This window comes from Lissotriton vulgaris, unplaced genomic scaffold (assembly GCF_964263255.1).
Source record: "Lissotriton vulgaris unplaced genomic scaffold, aLisVul1.2 SCAFFOLD_2360, whole genome shotgun sequence".
NCBI lineage: Eukaryota > Metazoa > Chordata > Amphibia > Caudata > Salamandridae > Lissotriton > Lissotriton vulgaris.
Genome location: NW_028254721.1, coordinates 266,039 through 293,144, shown reverse-complemented (window position 1 = coordinate 293,144; position 27,106 = coordinate 266,039). Strand labels below are relative to the sequence as shown.

The following is a 27,106-nucleotide window of genomic DNA, read 5'->3' as shown; positions in this document are numbered from 1 at the left end:
GTGTAGAAAGGGAAATTCCCTAAATTAGTCAGGGGTCTAAGTAAAGGGTTTTATCACAGGCATAAATGTGGTTTCAGTAGAGTGAAAAAAGGTGGCATTACACAGAGGCAATGCCACTATCCAAACCTAATTTTACAACATGTACAATAAATCATATTGAACTGCCTTAAGACTAACAGAAACGGAAATCACAGATGTTTTCCAGAAAGTTTCCTGGAAGTGTATACATTTCCCAAGGTTTGAGGTGTACTTTGTGGAACTATTGTGAATTACTAAAGTTAATGAATGAATTTGTAGTCATGTGAGGTTGAAGCCTTGGGGGTTGAGGCCCTAATTACGATGTCGGTCTGAGTTGCGGTCTCGGTGTGGGAACTGCGCGACCGTAGGTCTGCGATTCCGAAAACCCAATTGCAATGCAACTGCACATGGGGCAGTCGCAAACTTCCATTTCCCGATAGGAGCTTGTGCTGCAGTCAGAAACTGGTCGCAGCACAAGCTCCCATAGAGAAATGGGTGTTCCTGTAAATCCCTGCACCGCATGGTAGGTACCTGAAGATGCCTGCCACACGGTGCAGGGATTTACAGGGGGTACCATAGGGGCCCCCAAAGTCACTTTCTGGAAAGCCCGACATGAAAAGCCTGTCAGAAACCGACATCATAATCTTGACGGTGGAAATGCCGCCCGTAGTGGATTATGTGTGGCCTCCGACTGGTTGACTGACTCCTTAGGCCCGTTGAAGCCAGTCGGTCTGACCGGTCGGTTTAAACTCGGACCGCCTATATAGTAATTAGGCGGCTGGACTTCCAACCTAGGATGTCAGTCGGGCGTTTCCGACCGACATCTTGATGACCGCCATTAGTTGTTAAGGACAAATGTATTACAAACCTTAGCCGGATATGCAGTACAGATACGATGAAAAAGATAAAAAGCCCTAAGTCGAGCAATTAAATTTCAGTTGAGAAAGATTGTTAATTGTTAGTTAATGAACAAAAGAAGGATCCTGCAATTGCAGCAGTTAGGATTTACCATGTTAGATTGTGATAATATCCAAAGATATTTGATCATCAGCTTCAATCTCCTCATAAGGCATGTCATCAACATGTACATACCTGCACCATTTGATTTATTATCTTCATGCACTCTTTACGTTTCTCATTGTCTTGTTGGTGGAACTGAAAACATTTAACAACAGGGCTGACAAGATTCCAACCCATGCTTTTGAAGATAACCTGCAAACCAAGTTTGAAAAGAGCAGCCAATTAATAATTATACAATGTGCTGTCACCAAATGCAATATAAGATATGAGTATATACTATGTAGAACAAGGATAACATATATATATATACATATATATATATATATATATATACACATACATACATACACACACACACACACACACATATATATATATATATATATATATATATATATATATATATCACAAGACGAATACAAACAACAATAATAAAATCATAAGGAAACTAATACTGCAGATCCCTTACTGCAGACAACATAAGAACGTATAATTCACAAACAGTGGACAGGTGTATATAAAATGTCTTCTGTTAGGTTTACACCAGCTTATATCACTCATATACTGAGCCAATGTTCCGAGTTTCTGCATATGTGTGCAATAAAAAATAGACAGAATTTCTTTTTTTTGCCTTATGTAATGATGGGAATCGTACTCTAGCACTGTGGTTTTCTGATGACCAATTTCCACTGATATTCTGAAAATGTAGGATTTAAAAACAATTGTAGATAAAATTGTGAAAGAAACATATGTTTTACTGGGACCAAGACCAACAAAACTGACCAAGTGTGTTAGAATGTTGATTACTATAACTAAGTCAGCACTTACCTGATCAATTGGCCCGTTTCAATTGTGAGTATGGATTGAGCTACAGTTTGCTAATCTGGCCCAGGAAAATTTCAGTCTGACAGTGATCGGATTGGACGAGTTGTATTCTTCCACTGCTACCTTTAGGAGACTCTTATTTACCACTATGTAGAACGTCAAACCCAACATAACGAGCAATAGCAAGAACCCACACACTCGATGAGACAGCATGTGGTTCCATGCTTCCTCTCCTACTTTCCCAAGTACAGCTCTGCCTTCCCCACTCTCCAACGAGGTGATTTCGCTCCCTTTCCCCACCTGCCAATGTTCCCTTCTCATGTAGAGCTGAGAGAATGAACAATACAAACACTGGTCCACCTACAACAAAGTTGGGCTACACTGCGGAGAATCTGAAAATGAACCAGACGGCAATGCAAGAGTTTTTTCTGAAGAGCACATGCTGAGGTTTCTCTGGGTGACAATAGACAGGGTAAAGGAGGAAAATATTTTGCTGATAGCCACTCACTGGCTGCTGGCGGCCTCTCTTCTGAGCAGTCTTACTGGAGGTTTTAGAGTGACATAGACCATAAAACATAACGCCATGTTGAGTTCACACTGCTCAATGTCTTCACTCCGTCAATGCACAATTACCGGTTGTCACCTAGATGCAGCCCTAAAATGGACAGCTACTGTCAGGTATTGAGTACCTGCACTTCCTTAATTTTAAAGTAAGGGTATCTGCACTACTGGTGCTACTCAATAACAAACTAGCACTCTGAAATAGTGGGTACTGCACTTCCGTATAAGCACTGCCTATATATACATTTGTATTGAAGGAAAACTCTCTAATGTTAGAGACCACCGATTCTGCTCCTATCATTGTTAAAATAACAATTTCCTAAGTTCCTACTTATGAGGGTCATAATATTAAGTAAACGTGTTTTCTAGTGCACGTTTTCCCAACATGTTTGTTGTGTAGTTTTATGAACACTGTGAGCACATAAAGGAGAAGTGTGGCTCAATGGTTAGAGGAGGCATACCCGGAAGCTGAGGTCAGACCCGGGATCAGGGTTCAATTCCCGACGCGGCAGGGTCTGAGCCCAAGTGTCCACGGACTCAATAATTCTCACTTCGGTGCCTACTCGAATCACGGGTTCACACTCTGCAACTCTGGGCAATAGCTTGCTTAATCTCCACTACGGCCCCCCGCGGCGGGATGCCTGGCTTTCACCTTGGGGATGCCCAGTATGGGTTATCTCAAATCAATCAATCAATCATTGACACTTATAAAGCGCGCTACATACCCGTAGGGTCTCAAGGCGCTGGGGGGGGGGGGGCGCCGCTACTGCTCGAACAGCCAGGTCTTCAGCTTCTTCCTGAAGGAGAGGTGGTCTTGGGTCAGGCGCAGGTCGGTCGGGAGGGAGTTCCAGGTCTTGGCGGCCAGGTAGGAGAAGGACCTTCCTCCTGTAGTCGCTCTTCGGATGCGGGGGACGGCGGCGAGGGCGTGGTTGGCTGATCGGAGGTGGCGTTTGGGAGCGTAGAAGTTGACTCGGCTGTTGAGGTAGCTCGGGCCTTGGTCGTGTAGGGCTTTGTGTGCGTGGGTGAGGAGGCGGAAGGTGATTCTTTTGTTGACGGGGAGCCAGTGAAGGTCTCTCAGATGTCCGGAGATGTGACTGGTTCGTGGGATGTCGAGGATGAGTCTGGCTGAGGCGTTCTGGATCCGCTGGAGTCTCTTCTGGAGCTTGGCGGTGGTTCCGGCGTAGAGGGCGTTGCCGTAGTCCAGTCGGCTGGTGACGAGGGCCTGGGTGACGGTCTTCCTGGTCTCGGTGGGGATCCACCAGAAGATCTTCCGTAGCATGCGTAGGATGTTGAAGCAAGCCGAGGAGACGTTGTTGACTTGCCTGGTCATGGAGAGGGAGGAGTCCAGGATGACGCCCAGGTTTCGTGCATGGTCTGTCGGTTTGGGTGCGGTGCCCAGGGCGGGAGGCCACCAGGAGTCGTCCCAGGCGGAGGGTGAGGAGCCCAGGATGAGGACCTCCGTCTTGTCCGAGTTCAGTTTCAGGCGGCTGGTCGTCATCCACTCGGCTACCTCTTTCATCCCTTCGTGCAGGTTGGCTCTGGCGGCGGCGGGGTCGTTGGTCAGGGAGAGGATCAGCTGGGTGTCGTCGGCGTAGGAGATTATGCTGAGGTTGCGTTTGCGTACGATGGCCGCGAGGGGGCTCATGTAGACGTTGAAGAGGGTGGGGCTCAGAGATGATCCTTGGGGGACGCCGCAGATGACTTCGGAGGCCTCTGACTTGTACGGTGGTAGGCGGACTCTCTGTGTTCTTCCGTCGAGGAAGGAGATGATCCATTCCAGCGCCTTGTCCTGGATGCCGATGTTGCTGAGGCGCCGTACTAGGGTGCGGTGGCAGACCGTGTCGAATGCCGCGGAGAGGTCTAGGAGGATGAGGGCCGCTGTTTCTCCATTGTCCATCAGGGCTCGGATGTCATCGGTGGCGGCGATGAGGGCGGTCTCGGTGCTGTGGTTGGCTCGGAAGCCGGACTGTGAGGGGTCGAGGGATCCGTTCGTCTCGAGGAAGGCGGCCATCTGCTTGTTGACGGTCTTCTCGATGACTTTGGCTGGAAACGGGAGGAGCGAGATGGGGCGGTAATTCTTGAGTTCGGTGGGGTTCGCTGTGGGTTTCTTGAGAAGAGCGCTGAGTTCGGCGTGCTTCCAGCTCTCGGGGAAGGTGGCGGTGTCGAAGGATGTGTTGATGATGTCTCGCAGGTGGGGTGTGATGACAGCGTCGGCCTTGTTGAAGACGTGGTGAGGGCAGGGGTCGGTCGGTGATCCGGAGTGGATGGAGTTCATCGTGCGGATGGTGTCTTCGGTGCTGATCGGGGTCCAGGCGTGGAGGGTGGTGGTGGGGGGTGGTTGTTTGGACATGGTGTGCGTTGGTTGGTTGTTGAAGCTGTTGTGTATGTCCGCGATCTTGTTGTGGAAGTATGAAGCGAGGGAGTTGCAGAGGTCTTGCGATGGGGTGATGTCGTTGTTTCCTGCGCTGGGGTTGGAAAGCTCTTTCACGATGTTGAAGAGTTCCTTGCAGTTGTGTGCGTTGTTGTCCAACCGGTCCTTGAAAGCTGTTTTCTTGGCGGCCCGGATCAGCTGGTGGTGTTTCCGGGTGGCAAGTTTGAAGGAGGTCCTGTTGTTCACAGGGAAAAGCCAGGACGGGTTCCCAATGCAAGTGCCGGGACACCCCGTTGGGGTAGCCGTGCGCTATATAAGATACACTAAAAAAAAAAAAAGGTTATTTTCCCTATTGCACCAAAATGTCTTTGAGGTGATTTCACCTTTTGAGAGCTGGGGTACAGATTGGTCAGTTTTCCTACGATCAATAACTGGACACACGATCTACCATGTTGTCCCTGTGATAATGTCTCGTCACAGAGTACAATTCATGTATTTCTATTTTGTAAATTGTATCATGAAATGAGGAAAAATGTTCTATTGCCATTTTTAAGAGTATTAGGATTTCGTCATTGCCGTGCGGCGATGAGTAGTATGCAAGCGTTAGATAATCATGTATCTGTAGCAACAACGACCTTGTAGCTAAGGAATGTGATGATCATCAGGAAACGTATGACTACATAATTGCACTTTAAAAGAAAAATAGTAATTCCTTTTTAAAATTGTTAATGTCTTATTTATGAATCCAATGAATGATTGTATTTTTATATTCTTCTTTTATATTGTAATTTGTAATTTTTAACTTGTACTTTTATGATTGCACACAACAATCGAATAAAGATATTTAGAATTGAATAAATGTGATGTATCTAAAAACACACATTGGAAGTCATGATTTGAACCTAGATTTCCTGATTTCGGCATCTACAGCTTACCCAGTGGACCACACCCTCCCATACATGTGTCACTGGCACTTGACATATGGCTGACCTCCATTTTTAGTGGCGAATAAACACTATTTATTGTTCCTCATGAGTGATGTTTTGACCTGCTGACGAGAAAACTACACCCCAATTGTATGTGAGATAGTGGTTTCCAAACCAAATAACTACCTATAGTGTCATCCTCTATATTCAACCTAACCTGCTGTTCTACATTGATGATCAGATCAAATAACAACAGGATCGAAGGTTTTGGTTCTTTACGAATTAAAATACAGTGTTCTGCTGTCTTATGAAACAATGAGACAGGTGACACTGTGCACTCACACTGACCCACTACCGCAACACTGTGCGCAAACCAGCACTATGACGCTGATTACAAATAAAAAAAACTCCAGTCTCCACTGTGTGCACCTGGTCACATCGTGGAGCAGTTCTGTGAGAGTTCACATCCTCTGGAGACAGACTTTGTTTTATTTCACCTCAATACTTCCACATAGTCCGCAGCAGTCAGATCATCGTGCAGTTCTGTGAACCGGGACTGAAGGTCTCCCAAACAATCATTTATTCTCCGAAAGGGCACGAGACAGGGGCACCGACTCTCACCAATGATTTTTGCACTGGCGCTCAAACCCCTCGCTGCATGGGTCTGTTGAGACCTGCTAATATTGGGTATACAAGGAAGAGGGAATGGGAAGAGCGTATTTCCCTATATGCGGACGATATGCTCCTCTTATGCCACTAGCCCCTACTAGCTGGTGCATAGGGTGCTTCACATATTCCAAATGATCAGCAGCTATTCCGGATACAAGGTCAACTGGAACAAATACCTCCTCGTCCCCCTGGTGGGAGAGGTCCCCTCTCGACTGGTAGAGAGAACGCTGCTACTATTTAGGGATAGATTTACATATTTAGACATTCAGCTATCCAAGAAAGAAGAGTACTTCCTAGTAAACAACCTTTTTTGTCTTTTGTTTTTATTGGCATAGTAAACAACCTTTACCCGCAGCTGGAACGTCTCAAAAGGGACGTGGCTCACTGGAGGAAGCTGCCAGTGTGTCTAATGGGCAGGGCGGATCTTTTCAAAATGATGGCCCTGCTTGCCTACTGTATATATTGCAAAACACCCCATATAAAATACCAGTGGAAATTTTTCAAAGTATCGAAAGTGAGCTGCATAAACTCCTATGGGACCGAGTTAGCTCTAGAATATCGCTGTGTAAACTCCAAATAAGTATTTAAGAGGGAGGACGGTTGGTCCTGAACATCAGGAAGTATTAATGGGCCTCCCAGCTGATTACAATAAATGACTGGGTGTTTGCAGATCGTCACGATCTGGCCTTTCAAGTGGATCATCTAGCGATGGGCAACGGCGGGTACCCTGCAGCGCTATACAGCAGGAGCAGAGTTGAACCACACTTAGGGATATCAATCTGTTAAGGGAGGTTAGAAACCTAAAGGGATTTAAACAGTGGGGACTGCTGAGCATTGACTGCCTGGGCGACATCTGGAGGAGCTGGGCACTGATATTCTGTGATAAAATTAAAATGGAATACATGATGTCAGACACGGAATGGTTTAGATACTTACAAGTGGGAGACATCTGCTTGAAGGGGAGCCATTACTGGAGTATTAACCCCTTGAGGATAGGCTATTGATGGACCCACTAGTAGCTAAAGCCACCTCCTCCACATACAGGAAGCGGATAAATAACTCACTGAAGCCCCTGTGCCCCCTGAGAGAGGCATGGGAGACCAACCTGGGGTAGCTTGAGGATGACGATTGGGTGGAGGCACTTCAGAGTCCCCGGGAGGTACCTATTCGTGCCCGCTTTCGTCTCATCCAGTTGCGGATCTTTCACAGATCCTACTCATCCAAAAGACTTATGCATATTATTGGCAACTGTGACTCCAGGCACTGTGCCATGGGCTGTGGAGAGATTGGCTCCTTCTTTCACATACAAAATTACCTGGAGGGAAGCCACGCAAGGTATGGCCGAGGTCACCGGGCTGGAATTCCGGGTAGAACCGCAGTGGCTTATCCTCTGTGTGACAGGGGAGGGGAGGTGCAATGGCATAAATACCACGTAATATGGTTCAAGGTGGTGGCAATTGTAGCAAAACGGAATATTGCCAAGGCTTGGGGTCGAGCCCTCATGCTGAATTGCTATATTGGGAAAACGACTTTGATTGGTGCTGTGAGGCCGAGAAAGTGGCATACAAGGTTAGAGACTGTCCTTGAAGTGGGAGAAGATTTGGGGCATGTGGAGTTCATACAGGGGTTACAGAATATGCACCATGGAGTGGCTCAGAAAGCTTGAATACTATCTGTGGCTAGCTGTCGGTGGGACTGGGGGGGCAGGCGCCCTAGCTGCAATGGGTCTTCTGCCCGAAGCTGGTGGCCTTTATATAAGTGGGGAAGTGCTGAATCCTGGCATCTTAGTCAATGGTAATAAACGTATGTGCTTACCACTCCACTACATGGGAGGAGGGTCTGACTAGCAAAATATCCCTACAAAGCTTGTTGATGGGGGGGGGGGGCATCATCGAGGGAAAACTCAGATCCATTTTCAGGAGCTGATTGGAGGGAGGGAGACGAGGATGGGATTTCTTGTAACTGATGTATGCACTGTGCAATTGGTTTGCTTGATAAATTGGCTGCATGTTGAGCAGACTTTAATACAACGAGGTTTAAAAAAATATATCATTTCCTGTGCATATGGTAATCTTTACTCCATGTAGGAGATGGTCTACAAGGTCGAGATATGCAAACCCTGCCTCGAGAATCATTCTTCGTGGATGATGAACAACCTACTAAAGGTTTGGCCCATACACATCTTGGTATCCTTACCACCTTACTTATACTCCACACATTATAATCTGATAGTGTACCAACTTGTTTACCGATTCTTAATGTCCGCATGGGCCTAGAAAACTTTTGAGTCATCAGCTAGGACTAACCTTCATTTTTTCACCTGCACCCATAACGCCCTTCTTGATGCAGTTAATGCTTTACTGACCTTATCTCTGAGCTTTTCTGATTTTAGTCTCTCAGACTGTTCACTCTACTCACGTCCACTTTACATCCAATTTTTCCCTTAAATCGAACATCCACATCTGTTTTAAATTACACAGCGGCATCCTTCCTCTAATGTTTAGGTCTCGGCTAGACGGTGCATTTGCTGTTTCTTCGTGACATGTTGTTTTCAACCAGTAAGCTTACAGCCCGCCCATAGCCTACCACTGGTAAGCTTTAGCGTCGCTCTCATTTGCTTTATTGCCATTCACCATTCCTCATGGTGTTGGCCCTTCCCATAGAGAATGGTCCAATTTCATGTTGCCTTCCGTTGCTCCCGTTTTTTAAACAATTTTTTTTATTTGTGTTGGCTGTCTCCCTTATCCATGCTGCTGCTTTTCCCTTTCACCCCTCTGGTCCCGCCCGTTTCTTCACTAGCCTCCCTCCCTCCCTCCCCCACCCCTGCCCTCAATCATCTGCTTTTTATTACACTTATCACTGTCTGATTTCAAATAGATCAACTGAAGTGAACCAGGACTTCGCTGCCATGCACAGCGCTGGCAGGCAGCTTGTTAGAAATACTAGTATGCAAACTTAAAAACAAACGGCATCTCATTGGCTGAGACTCTAGGGCTCTCCCGGTCTTTACCAGCTGAGTGCTCTCTGTGGAGTAGATATGAAACTACACAAAATGTGACACTCAGTCAATACGCTTTCAGTAGAAGTAATTTCTGTAAAAGAGTGGACTACAGCACCATCTGGTGGCAGCAGGCACATGTGAACATTACAAATATATTGTGTCTGAGGGAAGTACTGAAAAATGCCCAGTAAAAAAAAAAAAAAAATTGGAAGAGAAATGTAACAAGCACACCTCTCCATCCCCAAAACAAATAAAGTTGAAGAAAAGTGCAACTGTAAAATCTGACAAACAGCCTGATGGGTCAATGCAGAAAAGCAACCTTTTAAGCATAAACGGAGTTGTTTTTTTAAACCAACATACAGCAAAATGACCTCTCTGCAGGTCTTTAGTGATGTTTCTTAAACCGTATCAGTTCTTCTCTTTAGAACTATAGTTCAATGAATGAGACAGTACTGTGCCTTCTTTGCTTATAATATTTCAATGACCAAGGTAGTACTAACCCATCTCTGCAGGACCGGAGTGCTTTGTACTGGACCGTACCAGGTCTTCTCCGCTGCACTATATCTCAATGACCGAAAGCAGTGTCGTTCTTTGCAGGGACTGCATTGCTATGAATGGACAGTACCAAAACCTACGTGCATATGAGATGTGCGCGGTTACCGCAAGGGCTGTTCCTGCTCTGCCTGAAAAAGATGCGATGGGCTGAATGACTTTATTTACCTCACAAATCTGCAATTTCATGCACATTCTTTTAGCTTCTTTTTCATCAAACACATTAAATCATTGTTTGCCATTCATGACTATCCAGTTGCTCGAGCTATCTCTGTTTCTCTTCAGATTGGTTCGTGACTTAGCAGTTTTTGCACAGCTAGTTGTTCTATATTTCACAGCACAGCTCAAATTAAAACACAGCACTATGAAAGAGTAGCACGATGATGCGGCCAATGCTGGCTCCATCAGAGCGCTTTTTCAATACCTTTAAGCCATGGTGAACAGCAGCAGTGATGTTATTCAACGTGGCTAAAAGACATTGACAGAGCCAATAGGTCTCGGGTTTCAGAGACGAGACCTATTGTCTTTACCAATGCTTGTTACAAAAGGTGATTTTACTCCAGCTGACCTAGGAGTGGTGCGATAACTCCATAGTATTTCTGACTGTCGTCCAACAATTCTTGTTGTTAATAATGGCCCACAGCACATTCTCCTTCAAAACTCCAATCCATCTTTCATCAATACCATTGCTCTGTGGATAATACACAGAGTTTGAATACGATCTAGACAAAAATAATGTTCTCTCCCATGATGCCAACTGAACACTGTTATGAGTAACTATACTTTTTGGAAATGTCTCCCTTTCAAAACGTCTTCCATACATTCAATAACATTTTTAGAAGAGACTTGACTTACAACTTTCACCTCAGGCCATTGCGCCATCTGGTCAATAAGCACTATGCAATAAACTTGACCCTCCGATAAACACAAGGGATCCGCAATATCAAGGGATATCCTTTCCCACACCCTATTGGGTCTAGACAAGAGAAACATTTCATGTCCACACACTTCTCCAATTTGTTGCTGACTGCGCACTCCACACATGACAGCACATTCACACATCTAGCAATGCTAGGCCACCAAGAATAACTTCTAATCCTGATTTTCGTTCCGGATCCCTCCTGAGCCATGTCAAATACAATCTGCCTCAAACATTCCAGAACAAACAACTGGTCACCACGAAACAGAAAACCCAACAGCTCCTCTACAACATTAAATTATGATAATAAATTCTCCTCCAATATTTTCTTGTTGATCCACTTTGATCAGATAAACTCTAAAAAATGGGGAGCGGCTTGGACAGCCATCATAGCGGATGCAGCCTAGCGAAGCTCCGATCGCCCAAGCCGACGATCCGCTACAATCCTTTAAGAATCCTCTCCCCAGTGAACCACATCTACTGCGACGACGTTCAGAGTGGAGTGTAACCCCTGGTGCCAGAGGGGTGGAGGACCAGAGACAGAGTGTGGCCATAACGGACGACAGGGACATTGCGGCTCAGCACTTGGACTGACGCCGGAGGAGATTTCCCCTGCCGTGAGTGTATAGTGCAGGGTACGAGGCTCCGGGGAGAGATCAATTACGGCCCCATAGATCCAGTTGCCAAGGTGAGGTGGGAGCTGCGGCGTTTTGGATCCGGGTGGCAGAGGTCTGCTGAGGCCATGTCGTGGGTGCCTGGGGTCGGTGGGCCTTGTGGGGGCCGCTGGGTGCTCAGTACAGTAGTGCCCAGGCTGCCGAAGCTCCGCCGTGGGTACCCGCGTGGCCTCCCACCCCCTTGGAGGGTCCGGATGACGGGGCAGCAAGTGAGGCACCTGGGGCGGCCCAATGCGGATCTGCAGGGATATGGCCCAGGCCAGGGCCCAGGACTGAGGGCCCCCGGGTGGCAACCAGGAGCATGGGGTAGGTGGCAGCGCCGGCAGCGCCTGGGCTGCCTGCCCCAGCCTAACTGTGATGCTGACGGGGCCCGAGGGCCTAGAATGAGAGTCTACTTTTGGACGTGAATGTCTCGGCCAGTACGCATTCTTCAGCTGAGGGGTGCCCGTGAGGACGGAGCAAGCTGCAGAGTCGACGAGGAGGGTCCATTGAGTTGTGGCAGCTCCACCAGGCAGAGGATACGACGACAAAGGGGGCCCGGCTGAGAGGCATACCGATTACAGTTGCTGGGGACATCCCCCACTTGATGAACTGGTCATACAGGGTGTCCACTCTAACGTTTCAGGTGCCCTGCATGGGAAGAGACATTGGAGATGGCCTGCTGGGGCAACTGTAGATGTCTGCCCAGACATGGAGGCGGTAGCCATGTCCAGACCACGCCAATGCATCCTGGTAGGGTGGTGGCCATGAGGCTCACTTTATTGGGCTGGCTTAAGAGGACATGCGTGCTTGGGGTCCGGCGAGTCTGGTCCCGTTAGGTGGTCTACTTGGCTGAACGCCTCAGCCTGCTGAAGCGGCCAAGCTAGGCCTGGTGCGGCTGGTGGCCGGAGGGGGCCGGAATCCGTGAGGCCTGGCTTGCAGTGCTGTTGCCATGTGCTCCTGTCGGGGAGCTTAGGAGGGGGACATCAGGCAGCGACGCCGACGAGGAGCATCAGGTACAGACATATGCCCAGGCACAAGACGGACAATGCTTAAGTGAAGGGGCTCCTCAGCGTCTCCCCTCCACCTCCTCCCTCTTCAACATGACCAAAGATAAACAAGCGGGTTCCGGCCCCAAGCAAAGTACTTTGGACCATTTCACTACAGTCCCGGGCGGCGCAAGCAGTGGGACGCTGGGCACCCAGTCCCCGACAATGCAGCATTGCTGGCAGCGATTACTCTGGCCCGTGATACCCTCGAAGCAAAGATAGGCACTGTGGGCTCAGAGGTCTCCTCTCTGCACAAGGATCTCCGGAAGGCGGTGGACCGGATCACTGAGGCAGAGACCTGTCTCTCGACTGTGGAGGATACAGTGGGTGAATAAGCTCACTGTTGTTGCGTAACAGAGCTGGCATCCCATATGGAAGATGCTGAGGGTCGCACTCGACTCAACAATTTGCGCTGCAGAGGCTTCCCAGAAGGGTGCGAGGGCTCTTCCATGGATCGCTTCATTACGCAATGATTGAGGGCCTTCATGCAAGAAGACTATTTAGCCTCCTGTTTCGTAGTCGAGGGAGCTAACAGGGCATTGCAGGGAAGGCCCGAGACCGGGAATCGCCAGGCTACTGAACTATATCATCCTTCAGTACGAAAAAACCCTCAGAGACAAACTGCTTTTCGCTTCACAGCCCATAATGATCTTGCCGGACTACAACTTTGTGGGGCAACAACAGCGCCAATCTTTTACAGCCGCAAAACGCAGACTCATAGAACTTAACGTACAGAATAGGTTGCTGTATTCAGCCCAAAATGAGTCACATATAATTCAAAATCGCACTTTTTTGACACGCCGGAAGCTGTCTTCACCTGGGCTAATGAGACAGTACATCTAAAACCACATACACGGCCGCCGCTGGAATCAGATTCCTCGCATGGATCACAGAGGAAACAACAGAAGAGCAACTATGTCCCTGAATAATTAGGTTTTAAGTTTCATGGGAAGTTTGGTACATTTGGCAGCGGCTTCCTGGGACTCCCTGTTGGGGCCTTGGGCTTCCCTCCTCTGCGACAGATTCTCCTTGTTGGTGGAGGTATTGGGGTGGGGGACGGTGTGGGGGTGGAGTTCAGCTCTGCTTGGTTAGACTGTTTGCAGTTACTTCATAGGCACAGAGACTTTACCACAGTTACGCATACGCACTCGCGTTGGCAATCCCCTTAGAGGACAGATGTCCTCTCACGCACATAGCTCCCAGCTTGGGGGGCTGACCATAGTATCATGGAACGTCAGAGGGAAGCTTAATACAATTAAAAGAAGCGCCGTTCTTCTGAAAGCCAAATGCTGCAAGGCCAACATTCTTCTCCTGCAGGAGACCCATCTGTTAGGCAACAAAACCCCATGCCTTACACGCTTCAGTTACGACACAGCATAGCATTCGAAGTCAGCATAGGGCTCCAGGGGCACGGCTATCTTAGTACACTGCTAGTTTCCGTTGAACCCGACTACACTTTGGTCGAACTCTGGGAGTCGGTACACCACAGTGATGGGCACTCTCCATGAAGAGCAGGTAACCATAGAAGCATTCCCCCCTGGCCCCCCGTTGGGACATGCATTCATTGACGAATTACACAACTTTGGGGGGAGCTCCCAGACTGTCTGACACTGCTGGGGAGGTGACTGGAAAGACGTCTTGTCCCCCTTGGATCGCCGGTGAGAAGGGGATCCAAACTCCATCAGCTGGTCAACACACTGGAGTGGTCAGATGCGTGGTGAGCACACCACCCCTCTGAGTTGGGATTTACGTTCCTCTCAGCGGTGCATGGCTCCCTATCAAGAATAGATTATTTATTTTTACAGCGTAGTTACATACATAGGGTCTCATGTCGCTATTCTGCCCAGGGGAATGTCAGACCACTCCTGATCTTATTCAAGCTGCACATAGAACCAGAAAAGCCCCCCTTCAGGTGGCGGATGCCACCTTGGCATCTCAGTGACCCAAAATACCAAGACGCCCTTCGTCAGGCCATCCCTGAATATCTTTTGTCCAAAGTTGCATCTGCCCCCTCCGGTTTCATCCTCTGGGAAGCTCTCAAACCCACAATTCATGGTGTGGACATCAGCTTTCGCACAGGTGAAAAGCGTAAACGCCTCCCCCAAATAGTTGAATTAGAAAACCGTCAGAGGTCCCATGAAGCCGAAACGGCTACGTCCGCCGACCCAATACCGCAACGTAATCTCCTCCAAATACAACAACAAATCCACCAACAGCTCACCAACGAGGAGCATGAGATCTGGCTAGCTACCCAACATAGGATTTATCAATCAGGTGACAAGTCAAGTAAAATGCTTCATCGGCTGTGTCTAGCCACAATGTCTCCCTCACCTGCCCTCGGCACTTCATAATGCAGACTGGGTCCTCTGTACTATCCCGACACGGTGGCCAGGCATTCGGGCCTAATATGCCTCCCTAAATGAGCAGAAAGAGCACATATCAAGTGCTTTGATAGGGGAATTCTTGATAGACATATCTTCTAAAAAAACTCCCTGACCACGTATGGGACCAGCTGGACGCTTTCATAACTGTGGAAGAAGTCGGTGCCACGTTAGCAAATATACGCCCCGGCTGGGGGCCCGGCCCCAATGGCTTCCCTGGTGGAGAAGTGTGGCTCACTGGTTAGAGGAGGCATACCCTGAAGCTGAGGTCAGACCCGGGACCAGGGTTCGATTCCCGACGCGGCAGGGTCCTGAACCCAATTGTCCACGGACTCGATAATTCTCGCTTCGGTGCCCACTCGAAGCACGAGTTCACACTATGCAGCTCTGGGCAACAAGCTTGCTTAATCTCCACAACAGCCCCCCGCGGCGGGATGCCTGGCTTTCACCTTGGGGATGCCCAGCACGGGTGATCTCACAGGGAAAAACCAGGACGGGTTCCCAAGGCAAGCGCCGAGATGCCCAAGGGTAAAATCGAGCGCTATATAAGAACACACATACATACATACATACATACATACTTTTTAAGGCCACATTTGACAAAGCTCAGCCCATACTTGTCGGAAGCACTTGATTAGGCTCTCGAGCAGCACATTCTACCTTCTGATTGGCGCAGTGGCGAGGTCGTGGTATTTCTGAAACCAGGCCATCCTCCATAAGACCCCTCTTCTTACCGCCCTATCTCCCTTCTCAATTTCAAACCTAACTCCTCGTCTAGGTTTTCGAAGACCACCTCTGCACATGCATTCATAACTTAATTCATCCGGACCAGTCCAGCTTCAGGTCCGCACCGGTCTACCCCGCATAACATCCGGAGAGTTCATAATGTAATTGCGAAGGCCACGGAGCTGGGTCACCCCGCTGCTATACTCCTGGCCGACACAGATAAGGCGTTTGATTCCTTAAGCTAGACATATCTCTTTCTGCTCCTCCAATTCCTCAACTTTGGAAAACGCTTCCTGTTACATGCCCAAAGGCAGCTGGTTATAGGTCAGCACCCTTCTCAATATGTCACAGCACGAAGAAAGGCTGCCTCTTGTCACCACTATGAGCCGTTAGCCACATGGGTGAGGTATGACCCATTGATCCAGGGGTTCAAATGGTCACGGAAGTGGTCGGACAGAATCACCCTATACGCATAAGATGTATTGTTCTTTTTGGCAGATCCTTGGGTGTTTGGGCCCGAGTTCTCCAGATACTTCGGGTGTTTGTGGAGACCTCTGGCCTGGGAGGCACCCCAACAAAGTCAGGGTTGTTCCCTGTATGCAGAGACCAGGGACATGGTGCCTGGGCTGCGCAGTTATCCCATTCTGCGGAGGGCTTCAAATATCTAGGTGTCTTTATTTCACAGTGTCCCACAACATCGTGGACACAACATTAATCTGCTGCTTTTAGGTATCTGAGAGGAGACCAAGATATGGTCCCCGCAACCGCCATCTTTGTACAGGCGCTCAGCAATTTTTAAGATGGTTTCCTTGCCTTGGTGACTCTGCCTGTTGCAAAATTTCCCATACAATATTCCACACCCATAGTTTGCCCAAGTGAATGCACTTCTGAATAGCTTTCTTTGGGGTGGGGGTGCCGTCAGAGTAGCGCTGCAAACCTGCACGCATTTGACGCACTGTGGTGGGATTGAAGCGGCTGATATATACGCTTATTATGCAGCTTCCCACCTGTTGAACATTAATGAGTGGTGGTACAGCACGCATGTAGATCCAGCATATGCTGTGGAGCTTCTGGCGATGGACGGTATACCCCTCCTGAGGCACCTATACAGCCGAATAAACCTAAACTTCCCGCCCCTGCCCGCAGAACGGTTGTTCAGCTCTGGCATTATATGGTAAAAAAAATGGGCTGGGATGGCGCCTGACACGGATGACCCCGCTGTGGCAGGGGGTTTACCTACATCCCGTCGCTGAACTTCCAGGCTTCCAGACATGGGACCTCCTTGGAATGTTTACCCTGGGTGAAGTTATGCAGGGAACCAGCCTCAAAACGTTTCAGCAACTGCAAAAAGAATTTCATCTGCACCGGACACAGTTTATAAATATTTGCAGCTGAGATACGCCCTGTATCCCCAGATTCTCTCATTGAGTAATTTGCCGGAATTTCACCCACTTGAGGGTTGCTTACTAATGACGGGTTCTAGGGGCACATAAGATCCGGCAGATATACCAGACCTTGTTCACCCACACCCAAACCACACTGGACAAAACCCAAGAGGCATAGGAAGCGGACTTCCCGACATAACAGACGACCACTGGATAGAGGCCCTTGTGAGTCCCCGTGGATCCACTATCACTACACAATATCACCTTATCCAGTTTAAATATCTCCACACAGCATACTTTACCCGTTCCGGTCTCTGGAGAATGGGTGTCATCCAATTCTCTATGTGCCTCAGATGTGGGGATGTGGAGGGAACCTTCTTCCATAAGGTTTGGGGCTGTGGGGTATTGCAGCCGTTTTGGCAGAACATTTCCTCATGCCTTGAATGGGTCTTGTCCTGGAGCCTCCCCTTTGACCCTAAGCTGTTCCTGCTTCATAGTACAGAGGAGTTAGGCGGCAACCATTATAAACAACACCTACTGTGTTTGGACCTCATGCTAGCCAATCAAGACATTGCCCAATTGGGGAAGGGGACCTTCCTGCCGACAATGGGTGGGTGGGGGCAGCTATGGACAGATGCATGGAGGCAGAAATCGTGGTATATCAAGTGCGAGGCTGCCCACAGAAACATGGGAAAATATGGTCCAGATGGGCATCATATCGGGCATAACCTTGCCCCCCATATCACCAACAAACCCCCTATAGGTCGGCAACTACTCCTCACTGACCTTTACATACCCAAGGTATGTAATGATATGTTTGTAATGATATCTGTCATCACTACACATCCCTTAAGAAGTATCACATTCTGTAAATCATGTGGTAATCTGTGCCAAGTTTTAGCAATTGGGCCTGTATGTTTGAAATGTATCCCAGATGTATGCTTCGGGCTCCGCCCAATATGTACCATTAAACTCAATAAAATAAGTTATGAAAAAAATCTTTAAAATGGTTTGCTTTTCTAAATCCTTCACACAGCATCTCTCCATTGCATTTCAGAGATATAACCACTTGACACTTCGCAAACTGAAATTACTCCATCCATGTTACAATCATTTAACCGAGAATCATCACACTCACTAACAGAAAGACAAGATAAACAATTTGCCAAAACATTTCTGACTCCTGGAACATATTCCACGTGAAAATGAAACTCTTGTAATTTATACTGCCATCCTGCAACTCTTGTTGATGCCCTCCTATAACACTTAGTGGTAAACAAGTCCACCAAAGTTTGATCAACAGTTCTTACTCTAAATCTTGTGCCATACACATCATTTTTAAAATATGTTATGCCCCATCAACATACTAGGGTCTCTTTTTTCAGAGTAGATTTTTTTTTTTAGTTCTGCCCCGCTCAGTGGTCCTGGTGCAAATGCAATAGTTACCAGTTTACTCATTTGATCCTGTAACAAAACTGCACCAATCCCACATTGCTTGCATCAGTCATAATACAGAATCCCAATTAGTATGAAAAAATGCTAAAGCCAGGGCTTTCACAAGGGCGTTGTTCAAATCATTAAATTCCACTACACATTCTTTGCCCCATATAAATTGTTTTCTTTTTAAATTAACTACCTCATGTTTTTAGTTCTGACAGAAAACGATGGAATAAACTTTGCATAGTATTCTGCCACACCTACAAATTACCTGAGTTTGTCTTTATCTCTAGGTTCAAAAGGATCTTCAATGGCCTTGAAAAAAGCCCTAGTCAAGCAGCAACCACAATTCTCATCAGGGTGAGCCATAAGCAAACCCTAAATTAACCTGTGCTTAAACATTTGGTAGCTTGGCACAGAACAGTCAGGCTTAACTTAGAGGCAATGTATAAAGTATTTGTGTAACACTTCAAACAGTAATAAAGTGAAAACACCACACAAAACACGATCCCACACCAGGATATAAACAGAGTTATTTTTAATTAATAAAACAAGCCCGAAACAACAAAAATCCAATCAGCAGTACCGGAGATATGCAAGTTTGAATATTTCTATGAAAACTTTGCTAAAAAGTGCAAAATTCCAACTGTGGATATCTGATCGTGCGGGGACGTGACAGCTTCACAAGTTCAGGCCGCCCAAGATGGAGTACGGGTAGGCTACAGGGACCCAGTCAGGTCTGCTGAACAAAGTATCTTAAATCCAGGTATGGGTAGAGCTGCGAGGGTTCACGTCGAAGACGCGTTTTGTAGCCAAAGCAATGCTTCACTTACGAGCTGCAGCAAGGCTGCAATGCGGGGTCCTGTGTTGTCATCGAGGAGCCCATCGACGAGGGCTTGTGGTGCGAAGTCCAGTGTTGAGGATGTGTCTGTTCCAAGGAGCTGCAAGGCTGTGATGCGGAGTCCGTCATCGAGGCTGCCATCGATGAAGGATGCTTCGGTCAACATTGGTTCCGATGAGACAGCGGAATGTGTTGTGGGTCTTTGCAATGGAGGAGACCCCCGCAGCAACAGTGATGTGTTGGTTCTGCTCTGTATTGCGCCGCAGTCAGGGTAGGAGTAAGCCAACAAACTCAACTGACCAATCCTTCTAAATGGAAGAAAGGAGATAGGGAGAGGTTTACTCTCCTCCTCTACTCCATCGTCCGTGACCAGGAGCATGGTTACCTCTGGACTCTTGAAGAAGCATTTGAGGCAATTGACATGCTAAACCCTTGGCTCCATAACCCACACCTTTTGGCCAGTTTGAAACTCTACCACAGTGGCCTTTTGATCATACCACTGTTTCATGACCTCAAGACTGGCTTCTAGATGGCTCTATGGCTTTCTTCCAGAAGAGCTTAATTTGGGTACAGAGTTCCAGCATGTAGCTGACCACCTCCTTGAGGACCTTCAAGGGAGCTTGCTTGCAGACGTCCTTCACCAGACAGTGGTCCTCTCACAGGATGCCTGAACAGAAGTTCAAAGGGGCTAAAGCAACCCCCATCTGCTGTATCTACCTGTAGGCAAACAAAAGGCTTGGCAGGAGGACGTCTCACTTCTGACAGGCTCATGATCATCCCTCTTAGGGTTTTGTTGACCGTATCAAGAAGTTCATTAATTTGGGGGTGGTAAGGAGTGGAGGTTACCCCACACTCCTTCCATATGGACTTCATGTATGTAGAGATAAAGTTGGTACCCCAGTCAGATACAACCTCCTCTGGGAACCCCACATGGATAAAGATCCCCATCAGCTCCCTGGCCTCGGCAGTACATCCCACGGGTACTAGGTGGCATGCTCCACCAAGACAAGGATGAACCTGTTGCCAAGGGCTGTCTTGGAGGCCGGAGGACAAAAATGAGGTGCCCGTCGGTTCAAAGAGAGTGCCAACAGCAGAAAATGGCTTTAGAGGAGCGTTGCACTTCTCCGCTGACTTGTCTCTGGCATGGCAGTAGTGCTTGACCTTCAGAATGCATCCAAGGCCATCCTCATCAGGGACCAGTAAAAGTGGGTAACAAGCCTTTCAAATGCCTTATCCTTCCCTAGATTTCCTGCTAGGAGAACATCATGAGTCAGCTTAGGAAGGCCCTGTGGCATGCTGGGGGACCACCAACATGGGTTGCACCAGGCTCAGGAACCTTAGTCTAACTAAACAGGAGACCATTCTCCAAGTAAATCAGGTGATAACCAGAGGTGTCACCAGTTGGCTGGCCCTAAGCCTGCTTCTGTAGGCCATCAAGAGTAGGGCACTTCATTTGAGTTTTGCAGAACTCCTCCCTGATGGGACCCGCTTCCTTCTGCTAACTAGTCAGTTCAAGTAGGTTCCTCAGGGCAGCAATGTCCTCCCTTGTAGGTTTCAGGGCTTCATCCTCAGACTCGGTCTCCTCCCGGACCCTGGGAGTATCAGGAACAGGTTTTCCTCTCCCCTTGCCCATACTCTTTTTGGCAGGCACTTGGGCCATTCTTTCAGGCTTCAGGTACTCCTGACTACCTTCTCAGGTGACCATGGGTCATGTGGTCAGGTACACCAATTCAGAAAACCCTAACATCTCCAAGTGCGATCTAAGCTGCACCTCCTTCAAGTTGGTATGATCTTTATCATTGCCAAGCAGACAACTCACAGGCATGGATTGACTCGCAGCTTTCATCAAGGAACCGGAGACAGCCCCACTCCATGGAAACCTGAGCTACTGGGTAGTGACTCTCATAGTTGTCGGCTGCAACAATCTGGTGGAATGCATTAGGGACTACCTGCTCTGAGGTGACCAGATGACATCTGATAGTAGTCATGCTGAATCCAGTGTCTCTCAGAGCCTCCATTCTCTGCCCATTGATGGTGACCCACTGCCTGTATTTCCTAATGTTACTAGGCATGTAAGTTCTGTGCACCAACTCTCCGTCCCCCAGGGACAATAGCAGGAGCGGCCGGTGACCGTTCAAAGTGATGGGGCGAGCAAAGTGCCCCTCCACATCCCAAAAACAAATTTGCCCCTCCCAACAAAAAGCCCATAGTAAAAAAAAAAAACTCCCTCCAAAGCCCAAATAAAAAAACAACCCCACCCTCAAAAATAAAACAAACTGTAAAGCATTACACATTATATTAATGAAATAAAAATAAACTGCACCTACCGCGGGCTTCTCGTTCTCCTTGCTGTCCTTCCTAAGCCTGTGGAATAAAGAATCCCCCCAAACCAAGCCAGATGCTGGATTGGATGGAGCGGGTTGCCTAACACTTCCTCAGGCCCTAGAGGGCTGTGCTTGGTCTAAGACAGCTGGGTGGACAGCTTCAAAGTGTGCATTTCATGTTGGCCAGCGCAAGACTGCTTGCCAAAGTGACATGGGCACTTTGAAGTGTGTGGCCACCACTACTCCAGTCCCCCTGCTGCCAATTAGCAGCAGAGGTCAGTCGGGACACGGCCTCTTGGCTCAACGGCAAGCTGGTGGCTGCAGCACGTCTTGGTTAAAAATAAAATGCCAATAAAATCCTTTCATTGCCATTTAATTTTCAACACTGAGCTGCTCGCAGCAGGCAGGGGTGCGACCGTCCACCACTCTCAAAAAGAAAAAGCTGCTACACACTAGGGTAACCTCTAAGGTGCCCCTCAAACTACTGGGTCAATCTCCTCCCAAAGAGCTACACTAACCAACCCAGGTGTCTGCCCACTAGTTGGGGGTTGTGCCTAATTGAGACACTTAGCATCCCCCCTTCTAGTGCCCTACCTGTTGACACTCATTTCACTTAGAGGGTGCCTTCTCCTAGGACCTACTATCAGGGAACCATTTATTCTTCTGTTCAGGAGGGGGTTTGGAGTCCTGACCTTTGTAGCTAGTTTAGGGTACCTTTAGAGAACTTCCTGTTTTAGGTTTGTTCTCTCCCTCTTTTTTTTGCTGGTGACCCTGCCCACCCTTGTGGTGATCCACCCTAGATACTTTCTTATGAATCGTGGTGCTGAGTCAGCGGTCCAACTCCTTGGCAAGCTCCCTGGGGTCAACAAGCTTCATATCAATCAGATGCTGGTGCAGATCTGCAAAACAAGTGCTTTTTCACAAACAGAATTGTACAGCCCGTGATAATCCTTTACTTCACTGCCCTTCACCCAACCATCTAGTGCCTTGCAAAAGTAGTCCACACAATCCACCCAGTACAATTGGTCCAACTAACAGCTGTCCTTAAACTTCTGCTTGTACTTCTCAGGGGTGAGGCCATACTTTCCGACAAGAGTATCCTTCATGGAGTGATACTTCATCCTGTCCCCCTTATCAAGGATCAGCAGGATATCCCTCACCAGGTATGTGCTTCTAGAGACTAGCCCCCGCTAACCCACCTCATGTATCCTGTGCATCTGCAAAACCACCTCATCAGCTTCAAACCACTTGTCAGTGTCGTCCCCTACAGCAAAGTCATGCGCTAGTCCTTTGGGAATAGGGACCCTTTCATGTCCAGAGGACAATTCAGGTATGCTGCCACCAATATTGCTGGACTCTGCTGGTCTATCCCTTATGCCCAACTATCTGAGGCTCCTCTTCTGAGGCATCATTCTTTCCTCTGCCTCCAAGGCAAGTTTCTTTTGCTCTTTTTTCGTGGTCATTTCATGCTCAGCCGCCATGGACTGTTTCATTTCCTTTATTTTCAACTGGGCACTCTGCAATCTAAACTCCCTCTCTGCGTTCCTGTCCGTCAGCTCCTCTGGGGATAGGCCTCGAGAAGACACATTGCTCTTTGCTCAGGGGTCACGTCATCCCCCTCTGCTAAAGGCTGTCTCCTTCCCTTTCCTTCTCATCATCCCCTGTGTTGGCTGCAACCAATGACTGGTGGGCTTCCACCCAGGCCCCACAGCACCTTTTGGAGTTCCACCTTCCTGGTTGTACTCTTTGCTGGAAGTCACTTCTCCTTGCAGAACTCTGTGAGCTGAGCCAAACAAACATCCATCTTGTCTAGCTCAATTCCATTCTTGCAGGTGTGGTACCAGGTAAAACAGTCAGGGAGAGAATGTGGAATACAAAAAGGCCAATCAAGGAGAATTTAAATTCAAATTCAGCTATGAGATTGGCAGTGTAACACAAAACTACTTTATGGCACTCCACAAACACAAGTCCTAAGCTTCACCGCTGATCACCAATGTGAGAAACTGTGGTTGCTGTATGACCAGGGCTCACATCCCAGTCAACCAACAACACAATTTCTCATAGTAATGAACTCTGCTGCTCACACCTTAGAGTCTATCAAAGGCTTGTGCCATAATAGCATCGGCGTTGAGCAAAACAAAAGTGGGAATGAGCTCAGTATTAATGGCAAGGCTTTCATTAAATACTTTTTTATGTTTAGAGTCTTATAGCATTAAATCCTATCATTCTGCAGCCACTTTGAAAGACTATGTGGCATGCAAGTCACATAATCAGATCAGGTCCTGAGCGAAACAATGTTGGGTGGCTACTACAATTCACTCAGTAGTTAAACTGAAAAGATTTAGCATAGAATAAAATCTGTTGGCTCAAGAAGGTCTAGTCTCCAAGAAGGGGACAGGGGTGCAAACAGTTATTGGAGGTTAGAGAAAAATGTATCTCATCCCAGAGGCCTATATATCTGCACCTTAAAATAAGTGTTTGGTTTTTCTCCAGTATCTTGTTTTCTTTTTTTTTTTAACAATGCTTTACAAGCAAGCACTAGCAAAGCCGATAACTTAGCACTGAGACTTTAAAGGCAAGATCTATTAGCTTTACCAATGTTTGGCTTTTTTTTTTACATCTTTTTATTAACAAAATAGCAAAGAAAAAGAAAAGACATCGAGTGAGTTATAGTTACATCTTGGTCAAGAATTCAATGTTATTTAACAGAATGAGAAGCAATTATACAAGTATGGATCACAGGGATTCTGGCGCTTCCACCTCTACTCGTCCTGTCGGAGAATCGCAGATCTCCCCTCGATAACTATTCCAGGCTCCCCACACCTTTCCCCATTTCGCAGGGCAACCCCTGGCCACATACACTGACTTCTCCCTAAACATACACCCTCCAGGTCCTCCCCCCCATTTGGCAACCCGGGGTGACTGGTTTGCCCCCCACAATTGCGCTATTTTTTTCTTCGCAACCATACATGCCAATGTCACCCATTGCTTCCCATACGTGTTGAAGTCCGTGGGTTCCCACACATTCAGTATACACCTCCGGGCCTCCAGTCATATCTCCATTCCCAAGGCAGCAATCATCTTCTTGTGTATCTTCGTCCAATATTCCTGTACCTCGACGCAGTGCTACAAAATATGCATTAAGGTCCTCAGCTCCCCACATCTCCTGCGGCACTCCCCACTCTAAATTCAACCCATTCGTACCTGACAGGGCCCAGTAATGTACGACCTATGCAAAATCTTTAGCTGCACAAGTCTAAGTCTCATCTGGATCGCGTCTACTCTAGGGGATGAAACCGCCTCCCTCCAGTCCTCATCATCAAGCTCTATGCCCTCCGCACTCCGTTGTGCCCTAAGAGACTCAAGCGGGTCTCCCATATTATTAATTAGCTTTCTATATATTAAAGAGATAGCCTTCTCGGGAAGGTATCCATTCAACACTCGGTCCTCCAGGGGAGAGGACTCTGGAAGTATAGTGTTACAGTGGCGGCTGGTGACATTTGAAAGTGGTGAGGCGTAAAAGTAGTAGTGGAGTACACCGTAGCGAGCGAGCGTAGCGAGCGAGACTGAACAACCTAAGGAGGGTTCGGGGGGTTTTCCCCCCCGAGATAATTTTGAAAAATGACTGGGCAAATGGTGCATTTTCAAGACTTTTGGAACCCACTGTACTAAACACAAAGAGGCTACTGCCTCCCCTAAAAGTGTTCCAGAGCAAGTTGCACCAGTGTATTTCAGATCTATCTGATGCCATATTTGAAAGGCCAGAAAGAGAACCAATCACATTGGATAGGCTGGACAGGCTGGCCTCAAAGGCTCAGTAAATGGCTTGCTTCTAGATCATCTATAGCTGATACATTTCCATACATAAATGGAGGCCATAGTGGCAAAATTAGCAAAACAAGCTAAAACCTCTACTACAATGGCTTAACAAAGATTCTCAAAGTGTAAATCTTCATTCAGGGTTTGGCTCTCAGATTACATAACCATATCAACATCTTTACTTTTACAGGAAAGCCCAATCTCCTTCATTGGGGATCAGATATAGCTCTTCCCAGATCTTTCTGCTGTCTCATGAACCAGAAACCCTTTCAGCTTGTCACAGACTTTCTGTCAGTCAAAGGCATCCTATATCACTGGGGATAGCCCCATAGAGGGATCTTCCTGCGGGAGGGTTGACAGCCCTTCACATCCCTGAAGGAAGCCTGGGGACCGGATGCTGAGGATGTGGAGGTTCAAGTTCAGGAATTAGTACAGCGCACTCCTCACCCATAGGGTCTCAAGGCGCTTGTGGGAGGGGGTGCATTATTTATCGAATAGCCAGGTTTTAAATTCCTTTCTGAAGGAAATGTGGTTCTGTGTGAGGCGGAGGTGAGTGGGGAGAGAGTTCCAGGTCTTGGCCGCCAGGTAGGAGAAGGATCTTACTCCCATGGTGGATCTGTGGATGCGCGGAACTGCGGCAAGCGCTTGGTTGGAGGATCTTAGTTGGCGGGTGGGTGTGTAGAAGGACAGTCGTGAGTTGAGGCATTCGGGTCCTAGTTTGTAGAGGGCCTTGTGAGCGTGGGTGAGGAGACGGAACGTTATTCTCTTGTTGACGGGAAGCCAGTGGAGGTTTTTCAGGTGGCCGGTAATGTGAGCTTGGCGAGGGATGTCCAATATGAGTCTGGCAGATGCATTTTGGATGCGTTGGAGTTTTTTCTGTAATTTGGCTGTGGTTCCGGCGTAGAGGGTGTTTCCATAGTCCAGTCGGCTAGTGACCAGTGCGTGGGTGACCGTCTTTCTTGTTTCGGTGGGGATCCAACAGAAGTTTTTTTTGAGCATACGGAGTACGGTGAAGCAAGAGGATGAGAAGGCGTTAACTTGTCTGGTCATCGAGAGGAAGGAGTCTAGGATGAAGCCCAGGTTGCGTGCGTGGTCTGTGGGTATGGGTGCTGTGCCCAGGGCCGATGGCCACCATGAGTCGTCCCAGGCAGAGGGGGAAGATCCTAGGATGAGCACTTCCGTTTTGTCTGAGTTAAGTTTTAGGCGGCTGTTTTTCATCCATTCGGCTACTTCTTCTTCATGCCTTCATGAAGATTGCTTTTGGCGGTGTTAGGGTCTTTGGTGAGGGAAAGGATCAGCTGGGTGTCGTCAGCGTAGGAGATGATGTTGAGGTTGTGTTGTCGCGCGATGGATACGAGGGGACTCATGTAAACGTTGAAGAGGGTGGGACTGAGTGATGATCCTTGTGGGACTCCGCAGATGACTTCGGTGGCCTCTGATTTGAATGGGGGGAGTCGGACTCTCTGGGTTCTCCCGGCGAGGAACAAGATGATCCAGTCCAAGGCTTTTCCTTGTATTCCGACGTTGCTGAGGCATTGTATGAGGGTGCTATGACAGACTGTGTCGAAGGCGGCGGAGAGGTCGAGTAGGATGAGGGCAACTGTTTCTCCGTTGTCCAGTAGCGTTCGG

At 48.0% G+C, this 27,106-nt stretch overlaps 1 protein-coding gene across 3 annotated transcripts in view; it reads right to left on the bottom strand.

The window, feature by feature from the left end:
• The window catches only part of LOC147659452 (glomulin-like), a 182,275-nt gene that overhangs the window by 83,180 nt on the left and 71,989 nt on the right, over positions 1-27,106 (bottom strand). For all 3 annotated transcript variants that reach the window (XM_086951748.1, XM_086951749.1, XM_086951750.1), the window contains one exon: positions 1,111-1,230. In XM_086951748.1, coding sequence (XP_086807874.1) covers positions 1,111-1,230 — 120 coding nt within the window. The remainder of the gene's footprint in view (positions 1-1,110; positions 1,231-27,106) is intronic.